We start from the raw sequence: 19,386 nt of genomic DNA, 5'->3' as shown, positions 1-19,386 counted from the left end.
CTACTCAGTATTCGGTATGTGTGTGTGTGTGTGTGTGTGTGTGTGTGTATGTATGTGTATATATATATATATATATATATATATGTGTGTGTGTGTGTATATATATACATGTATAGTGGCTATGAAAAGTCTACACACCCCAGTTAAAATGTCAGATTTATGTGATGTAAAGAACAAAACAAAGATAAATCATTTGAGGAACTTTTTCCACCTTTTAATGTGACCTATAAACAGTACAACTCAATTAAAATTGTGCACACCCTCTTATAACTGGTGATGTAGCTGTGTTCAGAATTAGGCAATCGCATTAAAACTTATGTTAAATAGAAGTCAGTACACACCTGCCATCATTTAAAGTGCCAAATAAAGTTTAGCTGTTCTAGTAGGTCTTTCCAGACATTTTCTTAGTCGTATCCTACAGCAAAAGCCATGGCCCGCAGAGAGCTTCCAAAGCATCAGAGGGATCTCATTGTTAAGAGGTATCATTTAAGAGAAGGGTACAAAAGAATTTCCAAGGCATTCGATATACCATGTAACACAGTGAAGACAGTCACCGTCAAGTGGAGAAAATATGGCACAACAGTGACTGAACAAGACCTGGACGTCCCTCCCAAAAATTGATGAAAAGACAAGAAGAAAACTGGTCAGAAAGGCTGCCAAGAGGCCTACAGCAACATTGAGGGAGCTGCAGGAATATCTGGCAAGTACTGGCTGTGTGGTACATGTGACAATTGCTTGTATTCTTCTTATGTCTAGACTATGGGGTAGAGTGGTAAGACAGAAGTTTTTCTCATGAAGAAAAATATCCAAGCCTGGCTAAATTTTGCAAAAATGCATCTGAAGTCTCCCTGAAACATGTGGGAAAATGTGTTCTAGTCTGATGAAACAAAGGTTGAACTTTGGCCATAATTCCAAAAGACATGTTTGGGGCAAAAACAACACTGCACATCACTAAAAGAACACCATACCCACAGTGAAGCATGGTGGTGGCCGCATCATACTTTTGGGCTGTTTTTCTTCAGCTGGAACAGGGGCCTTAGTCAAGGTAGAGGGAGTTATGAACAGTTCAAAATACCAGTCAGTATTTGCACAAAACCTTCAGGCTTCTGCTAGAAAGCTGAACATTAAGAGAAACGTAGTCTTTCAGCATGACAATGACCCAAAGCATACATCCAGATCAACAAAGGAATGACTTCACCAGAAGAAGATTAGAGTTTTGGAATGGCCCAGCCAGAGCACAGACCTGAATCCCATTGAAAATCTGTGGGGTGATCTGAAAAGGGCTGTGCATAGGAGATACCCTTGCAATCTCACAGATTTGGAGTGTTTTTGCAAAAAGCGGGCAAATATTGCCAGGTCAAGATATGCCATGCTAATTTTACTTCCCTCCACCTAAAAGATTTCCGTTTGTTTTTCAACTGAGTTGTACAGTTTACAGGTCACATTAAAGGTGGAAAAAGTTCTGAAATGGTTTATCTTTGTCTCTTTTTTTTTTACATTACAGAAACCTGACATTTTAACAGGGGTGTGTAGACTTTTTTAATCCACTGTGTGTTTGTGTGTGTATATGTATGTGTGTGTGTATATGTGTGTGTGTGTGTGTGTGTGTGTGTGTGTATGTATGTATATGTGTGTGTGTATGTATGTGTATATATATATATATATATATATATATATATATATATATATATATATATATATATATATATATATATATATATATATGTATATATATGTATATGTGTACAATAGCAAAATACATAAACAGTTGTAGCTTACCTCTGATTGATTTTTGGATCTCTTTCACACATTTAATCCTTTAAAAAAAAAGTGATCTTTTAAACAAGGGTTTTTATCTAGACCATTCTTTATGTTCTTAAACCGAGTGATTGATCTAGCTGAGGTTTTAAATGTATAATAGAGAATAATCCACTGCGGTAATGTGTTGCATGGAGCAGTGATTAATTATTCTTTATTTAACAAAGTAGAAGGAGCTGACTTTATAGGCAAAGCATTAATATTAAATGTTCTGGTAATAAGTACTTCTGTCTGCAGCCTGAAAATACGTTATAATGTGACATGTATTCCATATTTTATTCTTAGCTTATGACGTTGCGTGGATCAGTGCTTGAAGATGCTATTCCATCGACTGCCAAACATGGCACAGCAAGAGGTTTGCCTCTTAAAGAAGTACTTGAGCACCTTGTCCCCGAGCTGAACGTTCAATGTCTCCGTCTGGCTTTCAACACTCCAAAAGTTACAGAGCAGCTCCTAAAACTTGACGAGCAAGGGGTATGTATGTCTATGTATGGTCTTAAATCACTTTATTCATGCTTATTCCACTGGTTAAAGGATAAGTTCACCTTTATGTACGGTATAAAATGTAACATGTTACCAGCGTGCACCTGCCCACTCCCCCCCCCCCCCCCCCCCAAATTTATAACTTTTTTTTTAACAAAAGGTAAGCTTATTCTTTAATTTTTTTTAATGTAACCCCTGCTGTTTTTATATCCAAGGTTTATTTTTATTTTATTATAATCAATTCCAGGCTCTTCATGGTTTGTATACAGTCATAAATGTTGACACTTTAAAGGAATTATTTGCTGGGGAAAACCTGAAGACTAACTTTACTTTAAAGGTGAACACCAATCGGTGGTTTTGGATTCTAGAATGTCAAGTTAGGCTCCACTCACATCTACAGTGAGGGAAAAAAGTATTTGATCCCTTGCTGATTTTGTAAGTTTTGCCCACTGACAAAGAAATCATCCGTCTATAATTTTAATGGTAGATTTATTTTAACAGCGAGAGAGAATAACAACAAAAATATCCAGAAAAACACATTTCAAAAAAGTTATCAATTGATTTGCATTTTAATGAGTGAAATAAGTATTTGATCCCCTATCGATCAGCAAGCTTTCTGGATCCCAGCTGTCTTTTATACGTGTAACGAGCTGAGGTTAGGAGTGCACCTAATCTCGGCTTGTTACCTGCATAAAAGACACCTTTTCACAGAAGCAATCAATCAGATTCCAATCTCTCCACCATGGCTAAGACCAAAGAGCTGTCCAAGGATGTCAGGGTCAAGGTTGTAGACCTACACAGGGCTGGAATGGACTACAAGACAGTTGGAAGAAACACAAAATAACTGTTAATCTCCCTCGTTCTGGGGTCCATGCAAGATCTCACCTCGTGGAGTTTCAATGATCATAAGAATGGTGAGGAATCAGCCCAGAACTACACGGGAGAATATTGTCAATGATTTCAAGGCAGCCGGGACTATAGTCACCAAGAAAACAATTGGTAACACACTACGCCATAAAGGACCGAAATCCTGCAGTGCCCACATCGTCACCCTGCTCAAGAAAGCACATGTACAGGCCCGTCGGAAGTTTGCTAATGAACATCTGAATGATTCAGAGGAGAACTGGGTGAAAGTGTTGTGGTCAGATGAGACCAAAATATAGCTCTTCGGCATCAACTCAACTCACCATGTTTGGAGGAGGAATGCTGCCTATGATCCCAAGAACACCATCCCCTCTGTCAAAAATGGAGTTTGAAACAGCATGCTTTGGGCGTGTTTTTCTGCTAAGGGGACAGGACATCTTCATCGCATCAAAGGGACGATGGACTGAGCCATGTACCGGCAGATCTTGGGTGAGGACCTCCTTACCTCAGCCAGGGCATTGAAAATGGGTCATAGGTGGATATTCCAGCATGACAACGACCCAAAACACAGCCAAGGAAATAAAGGAGTTGCTCAAGAAAAAGCACATTAAGGTCCTGGTGTGGCCTAGCCAGTCTCCAGACCTTAATCCCATAGAAAATATGTGGAGGGAGCTGAAGGTTTGAGTTTCCAAATGTCAGCTCGAAACTTTAATGACTTAAAAGCAAAGAGGAGTGGGAGAAAATCCCTCCTGAGATGTGTGCAAACCTGGTGGCCAACTACAACAAACGTCTGACCTCTGTGATTGTCAACAAGGGTTTTGCCACCAAATACTAAGTCATGTTTTGCGAAGGGGTCAAATACTTATTTCACTCATTAAAATGCAAACCAATTTATAACTTTTTTGAAATGTGTTTTTTTTTTGGATATTTTTGTTATTCTGTCTCTTAACCACTTCAGCCCCGGAAGATTTGGCTGCTCAATGACCAGGCCATTTTTTGTGACTTGGCACTACATCGCTTTACAATTGCGCGGTAGTGCGACTCTGTACCCAAACAAAATGGACATCTTTTTTTCCTACAAATAGAGCTTTCTTTTGGTGGCATTTGATCATATCTGCAATTTATTTTTTACGGTATGAACAGCGTCAATTTTGAAAAAAAAACTATTTTGTACTTTTATGCTGTAATAAATATCCCCAATTTTTTTTTCAAAAAAGCAAATTGTTTGCACAGTTTAGGCAGATATGTATTCTTCTACACATTTTTGGTACTAAAAATTGCAATAAGCGTATATTGATTGGTTTGCACAAAAGTTATAGCATCTACAAAATAGGAAATAGATTTATGGCATTTTTATTATTTTTTTACTAGTAATGGCGGCGTTCTGCTATTTTTATCGGGACTGCGACATTATGGCGGACTCATCGGACACTTTTGACACATTTTTGAAACCCTTGACAATTCTACAGCGATCAGTGCTATAAAAGCTGATTGGTGTGTAAATGTCACTGGCAGGGAAGGGTTTAACACTAGGGGGGTGATCAAGGGGTTAACTGTGTTCCCTGACTGTGTGTTCTAACTGTGGGGGGAGGGGACTGACTATAGGAGATGACAGATCGAGGTTCCTAGCTATTAGGAACTCATGATCTGCCTCTCCTTACCCCACAGAACAGGGATTTGTGTGTTTACACACACAGGTCCCCATTTTGCCTCTTGTGCCTGCGATCGCGCACATCCAGCAGTCATCGTGACCACTGGCCATGAGCATCTGCACCCCCGCTATCCTGCTTAAAGGAGTCGACATACAGCTACGACGGTTTGTGGGATTGTGCTGACCTGCCACAGTATAATGACAGCGGCTGGTCAGCAAGTGGTTAAAATAAACCTACCATTAAAATTGGACCATTAGATAATTTCTTTGTCAGTGGGCAAAACGTACAAAATGAGCAGGGGATCCCTCACTGTAGGTGTGAGTGGAGCCTAACTTGACATTCTAGCATCCAAAGCCACCGATTGGTATTCACCTTTAAAGTTAGTCTTCATGTTTTCCCCAGCAAATAATTTCTTTAAAGAGTCAACCTTAATGACTGTGTACATTTGACAGTGGGCAAACGTACAAAATCATCACTTTTTATTTTGTTTTTGTGCGTTGCGGGAAGGCAAAGGATTTTGCAGTCATTCCTGCAACGCACAAATGTTTCCCCTAGCTGCAGATTTTTTTTATTTCACGCAAAAAAAAAAAAAAAATATTGATGCAAATTATTCTTGGGCATTGTGTTCCTTGGTGCACAGCTTGCTGTTTTGTATTTGGCTCCCTCAGCTGGCAAACAGCTTGAAATGCAAGACAGAAATTAAGGTAGAAAGCCTTTATTAATTGGCAAGTTCCAAGTACTAAAAGGTCTGTGTTGTTCTGGCTTTCAGCACATTGATTAATCTCTCAGCCATACTGGCATTGCAATAACTCTTTATACATCTTTTTGCCCTGATATTTTCATGGGAAACATATTAAATAGAGTTGAACTTTCTTTTGAGCGAATTTTGTCATTGACCATTATGTTTTTGGACTAATGGCCCAGGACAAAAAAGGCTTTTCTTTGAGGCTTGTTAAGCTGTCGATACTTGTTTCACGTACAGGCATGTTTATATTCCAAATAGTTTACCATTTTGCTGTTGGAGTCTTAGAGGAAATAATATACCCATATGGACATAGGAGAACTTCAGACTCGTATGCAGATAGTGGCCTTGTAAAAAAAAAAAAGCATATCCAGTACCTTAGACATCGAAGCACTGTTGGTATCAAATTTTCTGTGTTTTACCAGGATGAACTTGGATGCATTTAGCACAAACAAGTGTCGTCTTCATGTTAATTCAAGGTTCCTCTCTGTTCGTTTGTGTCTTGGTTATAATATATTCTTGAGTTATGCACACTGCTTTAAGCATTTTCTGTAGAAACTTAAAAGGTTATACTTTCACTGTACCTGCCCAATGTATTGTGCATTCAGCAATTAAATATTACAGGATCAATACCCTGTGTGGACTTGCACAGTTTGGGCTTTAACTGGGAAAGGTTTTCTTTCCCTTCCTGAAAGAACACGTTGTACTTATTGATCCTGTTTATTAAAGAATATACAGTGTTCAAGTAAAATCTTTTTTTTTTTTTTCTGGCCCCTGCAGTGTACCATGTTATCTACTAAATGACTGGCTATCATGTATTATTAAAAGTATTCACATAGTAAGAACCATTTATGATTCACTCGCACCTCCTGTACTAGATTGAAGGGACCCTTTGCCAAGTAACTAAATGTAAAAATCTGGACAAGGAGGGCTATTTGTTCTGCATTGAGATTCCTGCTGGTATACTTTGATCTACATATTTCACAGCATTTTGTAAAGGCTATTGGACCATTTAATTTACTTGTTGCACCATCATGTAAGCTCACAAGGTGCAGAATAGGTTTACCAAGAATGGCAATTGCTCAGATCAGTTTATATCTAGCAAAAGTAAGGTGCGTACAGGCAGGAAGTCCAAGAGTTTACCATACAAACCAAACAATTACTCCACACACTTGACAGCTCATCAACACAGCAACAAAGCCTTAACTGTTTCCCCAGTGTTTCGTTAAAAAATAACCTTAGCATGAGGACGGTTTTAATAGTTCAGGGGTCAGTAGTATGTAACGTTGAATTCTGACGTCATATATCATATAACACAGAATTCAGAGGTCAGTAGTATGTAATACAGAGTTTACAAGTCAAGTGCTATGTAACACTGAGTTCAGGAGGCATGTAATGCAGAGTTCTGAGGTCAGTAGCATGTAACAAGGTTTAGTTATATGCAGCACACAGATTAGAGGGAGTAATTATCAAAGGGTTCACAGTAATGTAGAGTGTAGAACTTGGTAGTGGCGATGAGCCAAACTTACGTGGGGTTTGCCATACGTTGTTATACTTCGGGTGCCAAATCCGAACCCTATTAAAGTCAATGGGAACTGAATGTTTGAAAACGTTTCGTGTGTGTGTGTGTGTTAATCTGGGTGCACCCTTATTGTTAAAAGGAGCTTACAGATCCCACACAACCACTGGGGCAGGGTTGTGGGGAAAAGGCCCTTGTCCTCATCAACTTGGAGACGAGGTGCTTTGCCTGGGGGAGTCCTTCTCAGCAAGGCAACCTCCAATATTGAAGGCATGTGACTTGTAGGTAAGGGGGTGCATGCTTGCTATCACCAACCTCTCCTCTATGCAGAAATATTGAGGAATGGATCTCGTGCACCTTTTTTTTGGTAGCATGTAAAGTAAATTTTTAAATATTAAGGGCTTTTTCATTCCATCAGCTGCCGGTGTACGATGTTAAGGCAGCAGTGCCAAAGTTCTGTAAACTGTGCATCACACGGTTTTACATTTATTGAAATGCCTAAAGTGACATTGGATTCAGTTCCATTACCTGCAGCTCATTGCAATGCAGTGGATTGCAGCGCACCATTCTGTGCTAAAAAAAAAGTGCTGTGTGCCATGCTGTTTTCACTGCACACCACCGCAGCCTGGTGGTGTGAACTGCCGTAATAGGTAACAAAGCTTTTTGCCTTCTGTATGTTTTGGAATTGCATTGGGCAAGTCTACGAGCTGGCCCTAAAGGATAACTGTACAGGTTTAAAGTGGTTGTAATTTGTGTGTAATTTAATCTCTGTATAAATACAGCTGTTCTGTGAAGCCCCCCTAGGTTTGTTAGAGAGCCTTAGTGAAGGCCAAGGAACACACCAGACAGGTCAGGGATAAAGTTGTGAAGAAGTTTAAAGTTGGGTTAAGTTATAAACAAATGTCCCAAGCTTTGAACATCTCACGGAGCACTTCAGTCTATCATCTGGAAATAGAAAGCGTATGGTAACTTTGGAGGAGCTGCAGAGCTCAGGTGGGAGAATCTGTGCACAGGACAACTATTAGTCATGCACTCTGCAAATTTGGCCTTTATGAAAGAGTGCTTAGAAGAAAACCATTGTTGAAAGAAAGCCATAAGAAGTCCTGTTTGCAGTTTGCGAGAAGCCATATGGGGGACACTGCAAACATGTAGAAGAAGGTGCTCTGGTCAGATGAGACCAAAATTAAACTTTTTGTCCTAAAAGCAAAATGCTATGTGTGGTAGAAAACGAACAATGCACATCACCCCGAACACACCATCCTCACTGTGAATTGTGGTGGTAGCATCATGTTGTGGGGATAATTTTCTTCAGCAGTAACAAGGAAGCTGGCCAAAGTTGATGGGAAGTTGGATGGAGCCAAATACATGGGCAATCTTAGAAGAAAGCCTGTTAATCTGCAAAAGACTTAAGACTGGGGTGGAGGTTCACCTTCCAGCAAGACAATGACCTTAAATGTACAGCCAGAGTTAAAATGAAATGGTTTAGATCAAAGCACATTCATGTGTTAGAATGGCCCAGTCAAAGTCCAGACCTGAATCCAAATTTGAATCTGAGGCAAGACTTGAAAATTGCTGCTCAGACACTCTCCATCTAATCTGACAGCTTGAGCTATTTTGCAAAGAAGAATGGGCAAAAATGCCACTCTAGATGTGCAAAGCTGGTAGAGACATTCCCAAAAAGATTTGCAGCTGTAATTGCAGAAAAAGGTGGTTCTACAAAGTAATGACATTATTGAATCACAATTATGTGCCACTTTGTGGACTATCACCTAAAATCCCAAGAAAATACGTTTTTGGCTATAACATTACAAAATGTGGAAAATTTCAAGGGGTGTGAATGCTTTTTCAAGGCACTATAACATACCTTCTTACCTAGACTTAGTTCCTCCTGTGCAGTTTGGCGCATTGGGCAATAAGTGCTCCCCATCAAATTCTGTCAACTTCGACAAGGTCAGCCTCATCCCATGGGACCTCGATGGCTTTCAGGTCTATTTTAAAGGTAGACCACCAAGTTGTCAACAGTCTTCCTGGTTTCTGCTTTCATCTTGATGGAACCCAGTACATTGCAAATTTGGGTGTGCAGTGGTTTACAAGAACGGGATATATCAGGTCAGCCGTAGCCTCCAGTTGGTGATAATTTCTTCCAGCACCACTGCAATTCAAGATTTTACATATAACCTGTGATACGAGTTTCATTGTTTGAACTATGGGGGTTATTTCCGAAAGGCAAATTCATTTTGCACTACAAGTGCAAAATGCACTTGAAATTGCACTGGAAGTGCAGTCGCTGTGGATCCGAGGGGGACATGCAAGGAAAATAAAAAAACAGCATTTTAGCTTGCGCATTATTGGATGATATCTACCCACCCCTCAGATTTACAGCGACCGCACTTCCAAGTGCAGTTGCAGTGCAATTTCAAGTGCACTTTGCACTTGTAGTTTGCACTTGTAGTGCAAAGTGCATTTGCCTTTCGTAAATAACCCCTTATATGTTATACGTTGCCTGAGAGCTAGGTAGAATGGTCCAGCAAGTGGACTAGTCCCTATAATGAGGGCAGACTTGTCATCTGTTTCTGCTGCTGATGAGAAACTTGCCAATCAATGAAAATAACACTGCCAATAGATGGGCAAGTCTCTCACCTGAAACAGTCCAATCTGCATGTTTCTCACAGCCGCTGTACCTGACTTAGAGTGCACAAGGTATAATGAACACTCCTACTGGTTATCACACAAATGCTCATATCAGGTATTGATCATTAAAATCATTTCTGTATTAATTTTCTTTATCTAGTCTTTTCTTTTGTTTGTTATTGATGCATTTTTGTTGGCTTAAAATGAGCTTCAGTGATTCAATTAAATGGTTAATATTTTAATTGTATTTGAAACAAATAAGTGTATTAAAGTCAGTTTATGTTGAAAGTATCCAGCATTATTGATTTGGCACGTGTCACTACAAGTTAACAAATGTCCCCATAGATATGCTCTGCTTTCAGTAAATAAACCAGTGATTTGCAGTTGCCAGGAAATGCTGAAAAGTGTTAACATCACTCACATTGACTGACTGTATAGAATAATTTACTCAGTGTTGTCTAGTAATTATATTTACCAGGTATAAAGAAAACATTAAAGGAAAATTCCAATATAGGTTAAAAAAAAAATATTGTAGGCTTTGCACTTCACTTTGTAGCAACATGAAAGCATTCTTCCTTCCCCTAGTACCATTGTTTTAACATGTTTGGTGGATTGAATTTGGTGGACTGTTGTACCCTGGTTCATACCGCATATGATTCACACAGCTATGCATTAATTTTGGATAGCTCAAATGGCAGCAAATCCGCATGAAAAAGATGGACCTTTTTTTCGTTCGTACTGGAACTGGTGTTTACACCCATGCAATCCAGTTTGGGCAAATGCACTGCATTTTGCAACCTGCTTTTGGGGTGTCATTAATTTTTAAGATTGCATGAACAATTGCAATTGCTATGCAGTGTGGTAAAGGCACAGAAATCTGTGCATTTCCTGCAACGCATCATTGTGAACCAGGGCTAACGATGATCAAAAAGCTTAATAGTTATCTGCTGTAAAATGCCATGCATAAGACTATATTATCGTTATTCTTTAACACATCTATCCTTCAAGTTTCCCAGTAGCAGCTTCTTAGCTAACAGATATAATTTTTCAATTTCTGGCTTTTTCTAATCTTAAAGTGGTTGTAAAGTCACTTTGTGTACTTCATAGATTGCACTCTGTTCAATAATGTTATGTGGCCCAGTGTATGTCCTATATAAAAAAAATATGTTGCTGTATACCTTATTTCAGAGCGCTTCTCGGCATGCACATGACAGCACGCCACTGTCTTCCCTGATCTGAGAAGTACAGCGGGAGGGGCTGAGAATCCTTCGCTGATATCAGCTGGGAGGAGGAGAATGGCAGGCGGTCACATAAGCGCTAAGTGGTGCTCTGAAATAAGGTATACAGCTAATTTTTTTTTATATAGAACAAACACTGGCTCACATAACATCATTGAATAGAGGGGAATTTATAAAGTACACAGAGTCATTTTATCAGCAGGAGGGGAAGGGCAGGCAATGGCATGAGCTGACAGGCGGGGAGAGGGGAGAGACAGCGGAGGCACGTAAACTGACCACGGTATCAGGAGCTCAGCAGCCATGATAAATGTGGTCAGTTTACAAGGAGGAGGGCAGCACCAAGCAGGATCAGCCAGGTATTTTAGATGATGGGGCCAAATTACACAGCACACGCACTGTGCTATTATTCATGCTTTAAAGGAACAGGATCCACTTTAAGCTCCATCTTTTTAATCTTGTAAAATTAAAGTCTAATAGGGTTATTGCTTCCATAATTCTTAAGTTGGCCACGTACTTGGCATTTAGGTAAACCACCGTGGCTCTATGCATTCACATTATTCTTTCCTCACAGTAACACTGTTAAAATCAGCAGCCTAAAGTGCATTCTGGAACAGTGTCCCCCCCCCCCCCCCTTTCGCTGCAGTCAACATAAAGCCTACCTTGCTTTATGCTGACTGCAGCGAAAAGGGGGGGGGTGTGCGCTGTTCCTGAATGCACTTTAGGCTGCTGATTTTAACAGTGTTACTGTGAGGAAAGAATAATGTGAATGGCAGCATTCACACTCCTAAAAGTGTGTGGTTTTTTTTTCTTCGACCAATTGTCTGATATCTTGTGGAAGTGATTTGCTTTACAGTTGCCCAGTCTCTTACACAGGTACTGAAGCATTCTGCCTTACCCCTGTGCCATGTATTCCAAGCTCTATTGGTCCTCCTGCAAGTCAAGACCCAAGCATCCTTTCTCTGATTCTTCCTCCAGGAAATATAAGAGGAGAAAACTGGTTGTTAGGGGTGCACCAAATGGAAATTTTGGTGGTGAAATCAAAAATGAAGGGTGCACTAGGCCGAAAAACCGATACCGAAAATGATAATTTTTAAAAAATATTTATTTTTATATATAATTGTATTATATTAAACTTTTTAATTATTATCAATTTTAATTAATATGAATTTATTGTTGACCATTATTAGCACCTTTAGTGCAAGAAAGGTAAAGAAAATGCTGCCTGCAGTCTCTAACCATCTCTTGTATCATGTCATCCAGTCTCCAACCATCTCTTGTATCATGTCCTCCGGCTCTGACCATCTCTTGTATCATGTCCTCCGGCTCTGACCATCTCTTGTATCATGTCCTCCGGCTCTGACCATCTCTTGTATCATGTCCTCCGGCTCTGACCATCTCTTGTATCATGTCCTCAGGCTCTGACCATCTCTTGTATCATGTCCTCAGGCTCTGACCATCTCTTGTATCATGTCCTCAGGCTCTGACCATCTCTTGTATCATGTCCTCAGGCTCTGACCATCTCTTGTATCATGTCCTCAGGCTCTGACCATCTCTTGTATCATGTCCTCAGGCTCTGACCATCTCTTGTATCATGTCCTCAGGCTCTGACCATCTCTTGTATCATGTCCTCAGGCTCTGACCATCTCTTGTACCATGTCCTCAGGCTCTGACCATCTCTTGTACCATGTCCTCAGGCTCTGACCATCTCTTGTACCATGTCCTCAGGCTCTGACCATCTCTTGTACCATGTCCTCAGGCTCTGACCATCTCTTGTACCATGTCCTCAGGCTCTGACCATCTCTTGTACCATGTCCTCAGGCTCTGACCATCTCTTGTACCATGTCCTCAGGCTCTGACCATCTCTTGTACCATGTCCTCAGGCTCTGACCATCTCTTGTACCATGTCCTCAGGCTCTGACCATCTCTTGTACCATGTCCTCAGGCTCTGACCATCTCTTGTACCATGTCCTCAGTCTCTAACTTAAACACACGGCTAATTGTATTATCAAAATTTCCATTCGGTGCACCTCTAGCAGACATGATACAGGAGATGGTCAGAGATTGCAGACATGATACAAGAAATCGATGCAGCCTCACCAGTGTCCGTCATATGCAGCTTGCCTGTGTCCAACAGCCTCACCAGTGCCTGTCATATCCAGCCTTCCTGTTCCCAGCAGCCTCACCAGTGCCCATCATATGCAGCCTGCCTGTGCCCAGCAGCCTCACCAGTGCCTGTCATATGCGGCCTGCCAGTGCCCAGCAGCCTCACCACCAGTGCCCGTCATATGCAGCCTGCCAGTGCCCAGCAGCCTCACCATTGCCCACCATATGCAATCTGCCTATGCGCAGCAGCCTCACCATTGCCCACCATATGCAATCTGCCTATGCCCAGCAGCCTCACCAGTGCCCATCATATGCAGCTTGCTAGTGCCCAACAGCCTCACCAGTGCCCGTCATATGCAGCCTGCCTTTGTCCAGCAGCCTCACCACCAGTGCTCGTCATATGCAGCCTGCCTGTGCCCAGCAGCCTCACCACCAGTGCCCATCATATGCAGCCTACCAGTGCCCAGCAGCCTCACCAGTGCCCATCATATGCAGCCTGCCAGTGCCCAGCAGCCTCACCACCAGTGCCCATCATATGCAGCCTGCCAGTGCCCAGCAGCCTCACCATTGCCCACCATATGCAATCTGCCTATGCCCAGCAGCCTCACCAGTGCCCATCATATGCAGCTTGCCAGTGCCCAGCAGCCTCACCAGTGCCCATCATATGCAGCCTGCCTGCCAGTGCCCAGCAGCCTCACCACCAGTGCCCATCATATGCAGCCTGCCAGTGCCCAGCAGCCTCACCATTGCCCATTATATGCAATCTGCCTATGCCCAGCAGCCTCACCAGTGCCCATCATATGCAGCTTCCCAGTGCCCAGCAGCCTCACCAGTGCCCATCATATGCAGCCTGCCTGCCAGTGCCCAGCAGCCTCACCACCAGTGCCCATCATATGCAGCCTGCCAGTGCCCAGCAGCCTCACCAGTGCCCATCATATGCAGCCTGCCTGTGCCCAGAACAGAGCGGCCTTCTCCATGTGTCACAGAGCGGATTTGAATTGCCCGGTCCGCAGTAACAATGTTCCACCTCCTGTGATCACGTCACACTGATTCAATGTCCCGCCATTGGATCATTGTGCCGTCTATCACAGGAGGCAGGACATTGTTACTGCGGCCCAGAAAATTAAGCTCCGTGACACACGGAGATCTCGGCGAGGAGGAGGGAGTGGAGGACTGGGCGCGCCAGGATAACACTCTCGCAATGGACGGCACCTGGGGTTGTGGGGGAATGGGGAATGTGAAAGTGAATTGTAATGCTGAGAAAAGGAAAGAGGGAAAAAGTGAAGAGTGCACTCTTCACCCCCCCCCCCCCCCCCCTCTCCTTTTCTCAGCATTACACTTCACTTTCACATTCACTTGTTACACTCAGATTTTTTGACTGTTTTTTATTTTTTAGATGTCCCTTCATTACTAGCCACTCCATCTTCAACACTGAATTTGTGTCACATTCTACACTTGGACCTGCCTGGGGTGTCATTTGTGCTTTTTGGGTGTCGCTTGGGTTTTGCCCCCTCAACCCCAGTCTGTGGCATTTTTGGCCGGCCTGACTACCAATGTGCCGCACCACCTCTGCGCAGGTATATATGTAAGTTTATGGGTCAAGTGTACATATGGGTTTCTTCATATTGTATATTTGTCCACTTTTTCCTAGACCTTCCCAAATATGGCTGTTCTCTCTATTCATAGGTTACCATCACGGTCTTGCTCCTGATGAGTGATAAAAAGGTCACGAAACACGTAGAGCTGTCAACTTCCGTGTTGTGTACACAATTTTTAACAAAGAATGAACGTTCCGTTTTTGATATATCACCTTTTTCTTTTTTCTTATGTGACACTTCAGTGTGTCACATACCCATAGATAACTGGTGCTTATTGAATGTGAAGTTTCTCATGTATTTACTATTAAGTCCTTGCTGGAATGTATATTTTGATGAAATTGAAAATATTAATGTATGGTTATGTGCAATAATATGTAAATATATGACTATTCGAATTTATTAAAACCTGTTTTTTACCTAAATACATTTTTCTGCTTCCGTGTGCCTCATACAAAGTCCTGCCCGTTGCTCCCCCTTTTTTTTCTAAATACAGATCTATGTCTTAGTATACGCTCAAGGTCAGTGCCTAGAACTACAAAATGTTATCTTCTATTTCCTCATGAGAACACAGCTGAAGAAAGTCAATTTTAAGGGAGGACCCTATGTGTATATCCAAAAGGAAATGGAGTCTCTAAAGTATAACTGAGCGAGGAACACTTGCTCATAGGCTACTTTCACACTGGAGCGGCGGGTCCATTAGTGGTAAAGGGTCGCTAGTTTTAGCAGCGCTTTACAGCTGTTTAGGCGCCGATAACGGTGTGCATTTAACCCCCGCTAGCGGCCAAAGGGGTTAAAAGCGCCCATGTTGTGGCGCTTCCTGATCGCTTTTTTTATTCATTCCAATAGGCAGAGGTGGTGTAGGAGTGCTGTATACAACGCACCTACACCGCCCCAAAGATGCTGCTTGCAGGACTTTTTTTCTTGTCCCGCAAGCAAACCGCCCCAGTGTGAAAGCATTCAGGCTTTCACACTTGGGAGACATGAGGCAGTTTTGAGGCGCTATTTTTATCGCTCAAATGCCTGAAAACTGCCTCAGTGTGAAAAGAGTAATAATGGATAAAAATAATAAAATAAAATAAAAAATGGAAATGAAAATGGTCCTAAACAGTCCAATCATACAACTGTGCATGAGCATGAGGATTTGGGCCCAAACAAGAGACATTAGCTCCAAATAGACAGTTTTTGTTTTATCCAACTGTATTTACTTATAACATCTTGCAACTTATAACATCCAAAGATGTCAGGAAAAAAAAACAAAATCAAAAACAGAATCGTCCCCTTGTATCAGTATTTTTTTGAACCACCATTTGCTTTAATTACAGCCTTTAGTCTGGTGGGATACGTTTCTGCTACCGTATATACTCGAGTATAAGCCGAGATTTTCAGCCTCTTTTTTGAGGCTGAAAGTGCCCCCCTCGGCTTATACTCGAGTCATCGCTGTCTGTCTGCCCGATCAGCGTGTCGAGCAGACAGACAGCGGCCATTCTAGGATTCAAAGGCCGCGCCTCCGTCTCCGCCTTCGCCTGTGATAGGCGGAACACTGAATTTCCCAGCAGTCTGTGTTCCGCCTATCACGGACGTCCTCTCATCCTCGTCCGTAGTATGAGGATGAGCGGACGTCCATGATAGGCGGACCACTGACTGCTGGGAAATTGAGTGTTCCGCCTATCACGGACATCCGATAGGCGGAACACTCAATTTCCCAGCAGTCAGTGGGAAATTGAGTGTTCCGCCTATCACCGACGGAGGCGCGGCTTTTGAATCCTAGAATGGCCACCGACGAAGAGCTGCGGGACGGGCCGGGACGCAGGCCGGGACGGGCCGGGACGCAGGCCGGGACGGGACGCAGGCCGGGACGCAGGCCGGGACGCAGGCCGGGACGGGACGCAGGCCGGGACGGGACGCAGGCCGGGACGGGACGCAGGCCGGGACGGGACGCAGGCCGGGACGGACACAGGCCGGGACGGACACAGGCTGGACGGACACAGGCTGGACGGACACAGGCAGGCTGGACACAGGTAGGCTGCACGGACACACACACACACACACACACACACACACACACACACACGGATGCATGCACACACAGGGATGGATGGACACACACGGATGCATGGACACACACACACACACACACACACACACACACACACACACACGGATGCATGCACACACACAGGGATGGATGGACACACACACACACGGATGCATGGACACACACACACACACACGGATGCATGGACACACACACACACACACGGATGCATGGACACACACACACACGGATGCATGGACACACACAGGGATGGACGACACACAGGGATGGACAGGCATGTCTCACCCTCGGCTTATACACGAGTCAATAATTTTTTCCAGTTTTTTGGGGGTAAATTGGGGACCTCGGCTTATATTCGGGTCGGCCTATACTCGAGTATATACGGTAACTTTTCACATTTAGACTTTGCAATATTTGCCCATGCTTTTTTGCAGAACTGCTCAAATTCAGCTAAATTTGATGGTGATCATTTGTGGACTGCAATCTTTAAGTCATTCCTTAGATTTTCAATGGGGTTTAAGTCTGGGCTCTGACTAGGCATGCAAGGACATTCACCTTTTTCTCTTTCAACCACTGTGTGGTGATTTTTGCTGTGCGCTATGAGTCATTGTCATGTGTATGTGGCGGCAACCAGGTGAGGAGTACAAAGACAAGTGGGTCTTGCCTACTCAAGCATGTTGGTGGGAGTGCTGCTGGCACTGGGGAGCTACAGTTAATTGAGGGAACCATGAATGCCAACATGTAATGTGACATACTGAAGCAGAGCATGATCCCCTCTCTTCGGAGACTGGGCCGCAGGGCAGTATTCCAACATAACTCCAAATACACCTCCAAGACGGCCACTGCCTTGCTAAAGAAGCTGAGGGTAAAGGTGATGGACTGGCCAAGTATGTCTCCAGACCTAAAACCTATTGAGCATCTGTGGGGCATCCTCAAACAGAAGGTGGAGGCGCATGCCCAAGAGGGTTAAGGCAGTGCTGGAACAAAATGGTGGCCACACAAAATATTGACACTTTGTATATATTATAACATGTGTGTGTTTATACAGTGGCTTGCAAAAATATTCACCCCCCCCCCCCCCCCTGGCATTTTTCGTGTTTTGTTGCCTCACAACCTGGAATTAACATGGATTGTTTGAGGATTTGCATCATTTAATTTACAGAACATACCCACAACTTTGAAGATGATTTTTTTGTGAAGCAAACAACAAATAGAATAAAATAACAAAAAACTATCCACCCCCCTAAAGTCAATACTTTGTAGAGCCACCTTTTGCGGCTATCACAGCTCCAAGTCGCTGTGGATAAGTCTCTATGAGCTTGCCACATCTTGCCACTGGGATTTTTGCCCATTCCTCCTTGCAAAACTGCTCCAGCTCCTTAAAGTTGGATGGTTTGCACTTGTGAACAGCAATCTTGAAGTCTGACCACCGATTTTCTATTGGATTGAGGTCTGCGCTTTGATTAGGCCATTCCAACACATTTACATGTTTCCCCTTAACCCACGCAAGTGTTGCTTTAGCAGTGTGTTTGGGGTCATTGTCTTGCTGTAAGGTGAACCTCCGTCCTAGCCTCAAATCATACACAGAGTGGTACAGGTTTTGCTCAAGAATATCCATGTATTTAGCACCATCCATCTTTCCCTCAACTCTGACCAGTTTCCCAGTCCCGACTGCTGAAAAACATCTCCGCAGCATGATGCTTCCACCACCATGTTTCATTTTGGGGGTGGTGTTCTTTGGATGATATGTTGGGTTTGCGCCAGACATAGTTTAATTTGATGGTCAAAAAGTTTAAATTTTAGTCTCATCATACCAGAGCACCTTCCTCCATACATTTTGGGAGTCTCCCACATGCCTTTTCGCAAACTCAAAGCGTGCCATTTTGTTTTTTTGCTGAAAGTAATTGCTTCTAGCCATAAAGCCTAACTCTATGGGACGTACGGCTTATCGTCGTCCTATGTACAGATACTCCATTCTCTACTGTGGAACACTGCAACTACTCCAGGGTTACCTTTTAGTCTCTGTGCTGTCTCTCTGATTAATTCCCTCCTTGCCCGGTCCATGAGTTTTGGTGCGTGGCAGTCTCTTGGCAGGTTTGCTGTTGTGCCATGTTCTTTCCATTTGGTTATGATGGTGCTCCTAGGGATCATCAAAGATTTGGATATTTTTTTTATAACCTAACCCTGACTGGTCTTCATGGCAGTGTTTGTTTAGTGGTGCCTTTTGCTTAAGTGTTAAAGCCTCTGGGGCCTTTCAAAAAGGTGTGTGTATGTAAGTGCCGCTAAATATAGCGCAGCTTTACCGCCAGCCGCCCAGCCCTTAGTGTGAAAGTAGCCTAATGGTATAATTCTGTGTTAGGGAGTTGATATTTTCTAATAGGATTTGTTTCAATAGGATAACTTTGTGGTCGCACATGTCAGCAATATGTATCAAACCCTTGTTAGTCCACCATGCGAATTCTTGAGGATTAAGACCTGGCGTGAAATCAGGGTTGTCGGTTAACGGAGCCAGGGGAGAATGAGTAGATCGGAATGCATAAGGCTTCCTCAATCTGTCCCATAGGCTTAGTGAAAAAGATAATGTAGGGTACAGTATAGTTGGTCTATCTCTCATGCGTAGCCACATCCTATGATGATTTGATTTTCATCCAAGAGGGTTGAATTTGCAAGGAATGGGAATGG

General features: G+C 42.9%; 1 protein-coding gene across 5 annotated transcripts in view; it reads left to right on the top strand.

Annotated features, from left to right (window-relative positions):
* Positions 1-19,386, top strand: part of SIPA1L1 (signal induced proliferation associated 1 like 1) — a 407,147-nt gene that overhangs the window by 229,761 nt on the left and 158,000 nt on the right. For all 5 annotated transcript variants that reach the window (XM_077464604.1, XM_077464603.1, XM_077464605.1 and 2 more), the window contains one exon: positions 2,104-2,292. In XM_077464604.1, coding sequence (XP_077320730.1) covers positions 2,104-2,292 — 189 coding nt within the window. The remainder of the gene's footprint in view (positions 1-2,103; positions 2,293-19,386) is intronic.

This window comes from Lithobates pipiens, unplaced genomic scaffold (genome assembly GCF_037356315.1).
Source record: "Lithobates pipiens isolate NorthernLeopardFrog02 unplaced genomic scaffold, aLitPip1_a1.2 Scaffold_30, whole genome shotgun sequence".
NCBI classification, from domain to species: Eukaryota; Metazoa; Chordata; class Amphibia; order Anura; family Ranidae; genus Lithobates; species Lithobates pipiens.
The sequence above is the reverse complement of the archived record's forward strand: the minus strand, read 5'-3'. Positions and strand labels throughout refer to the sequence as shown.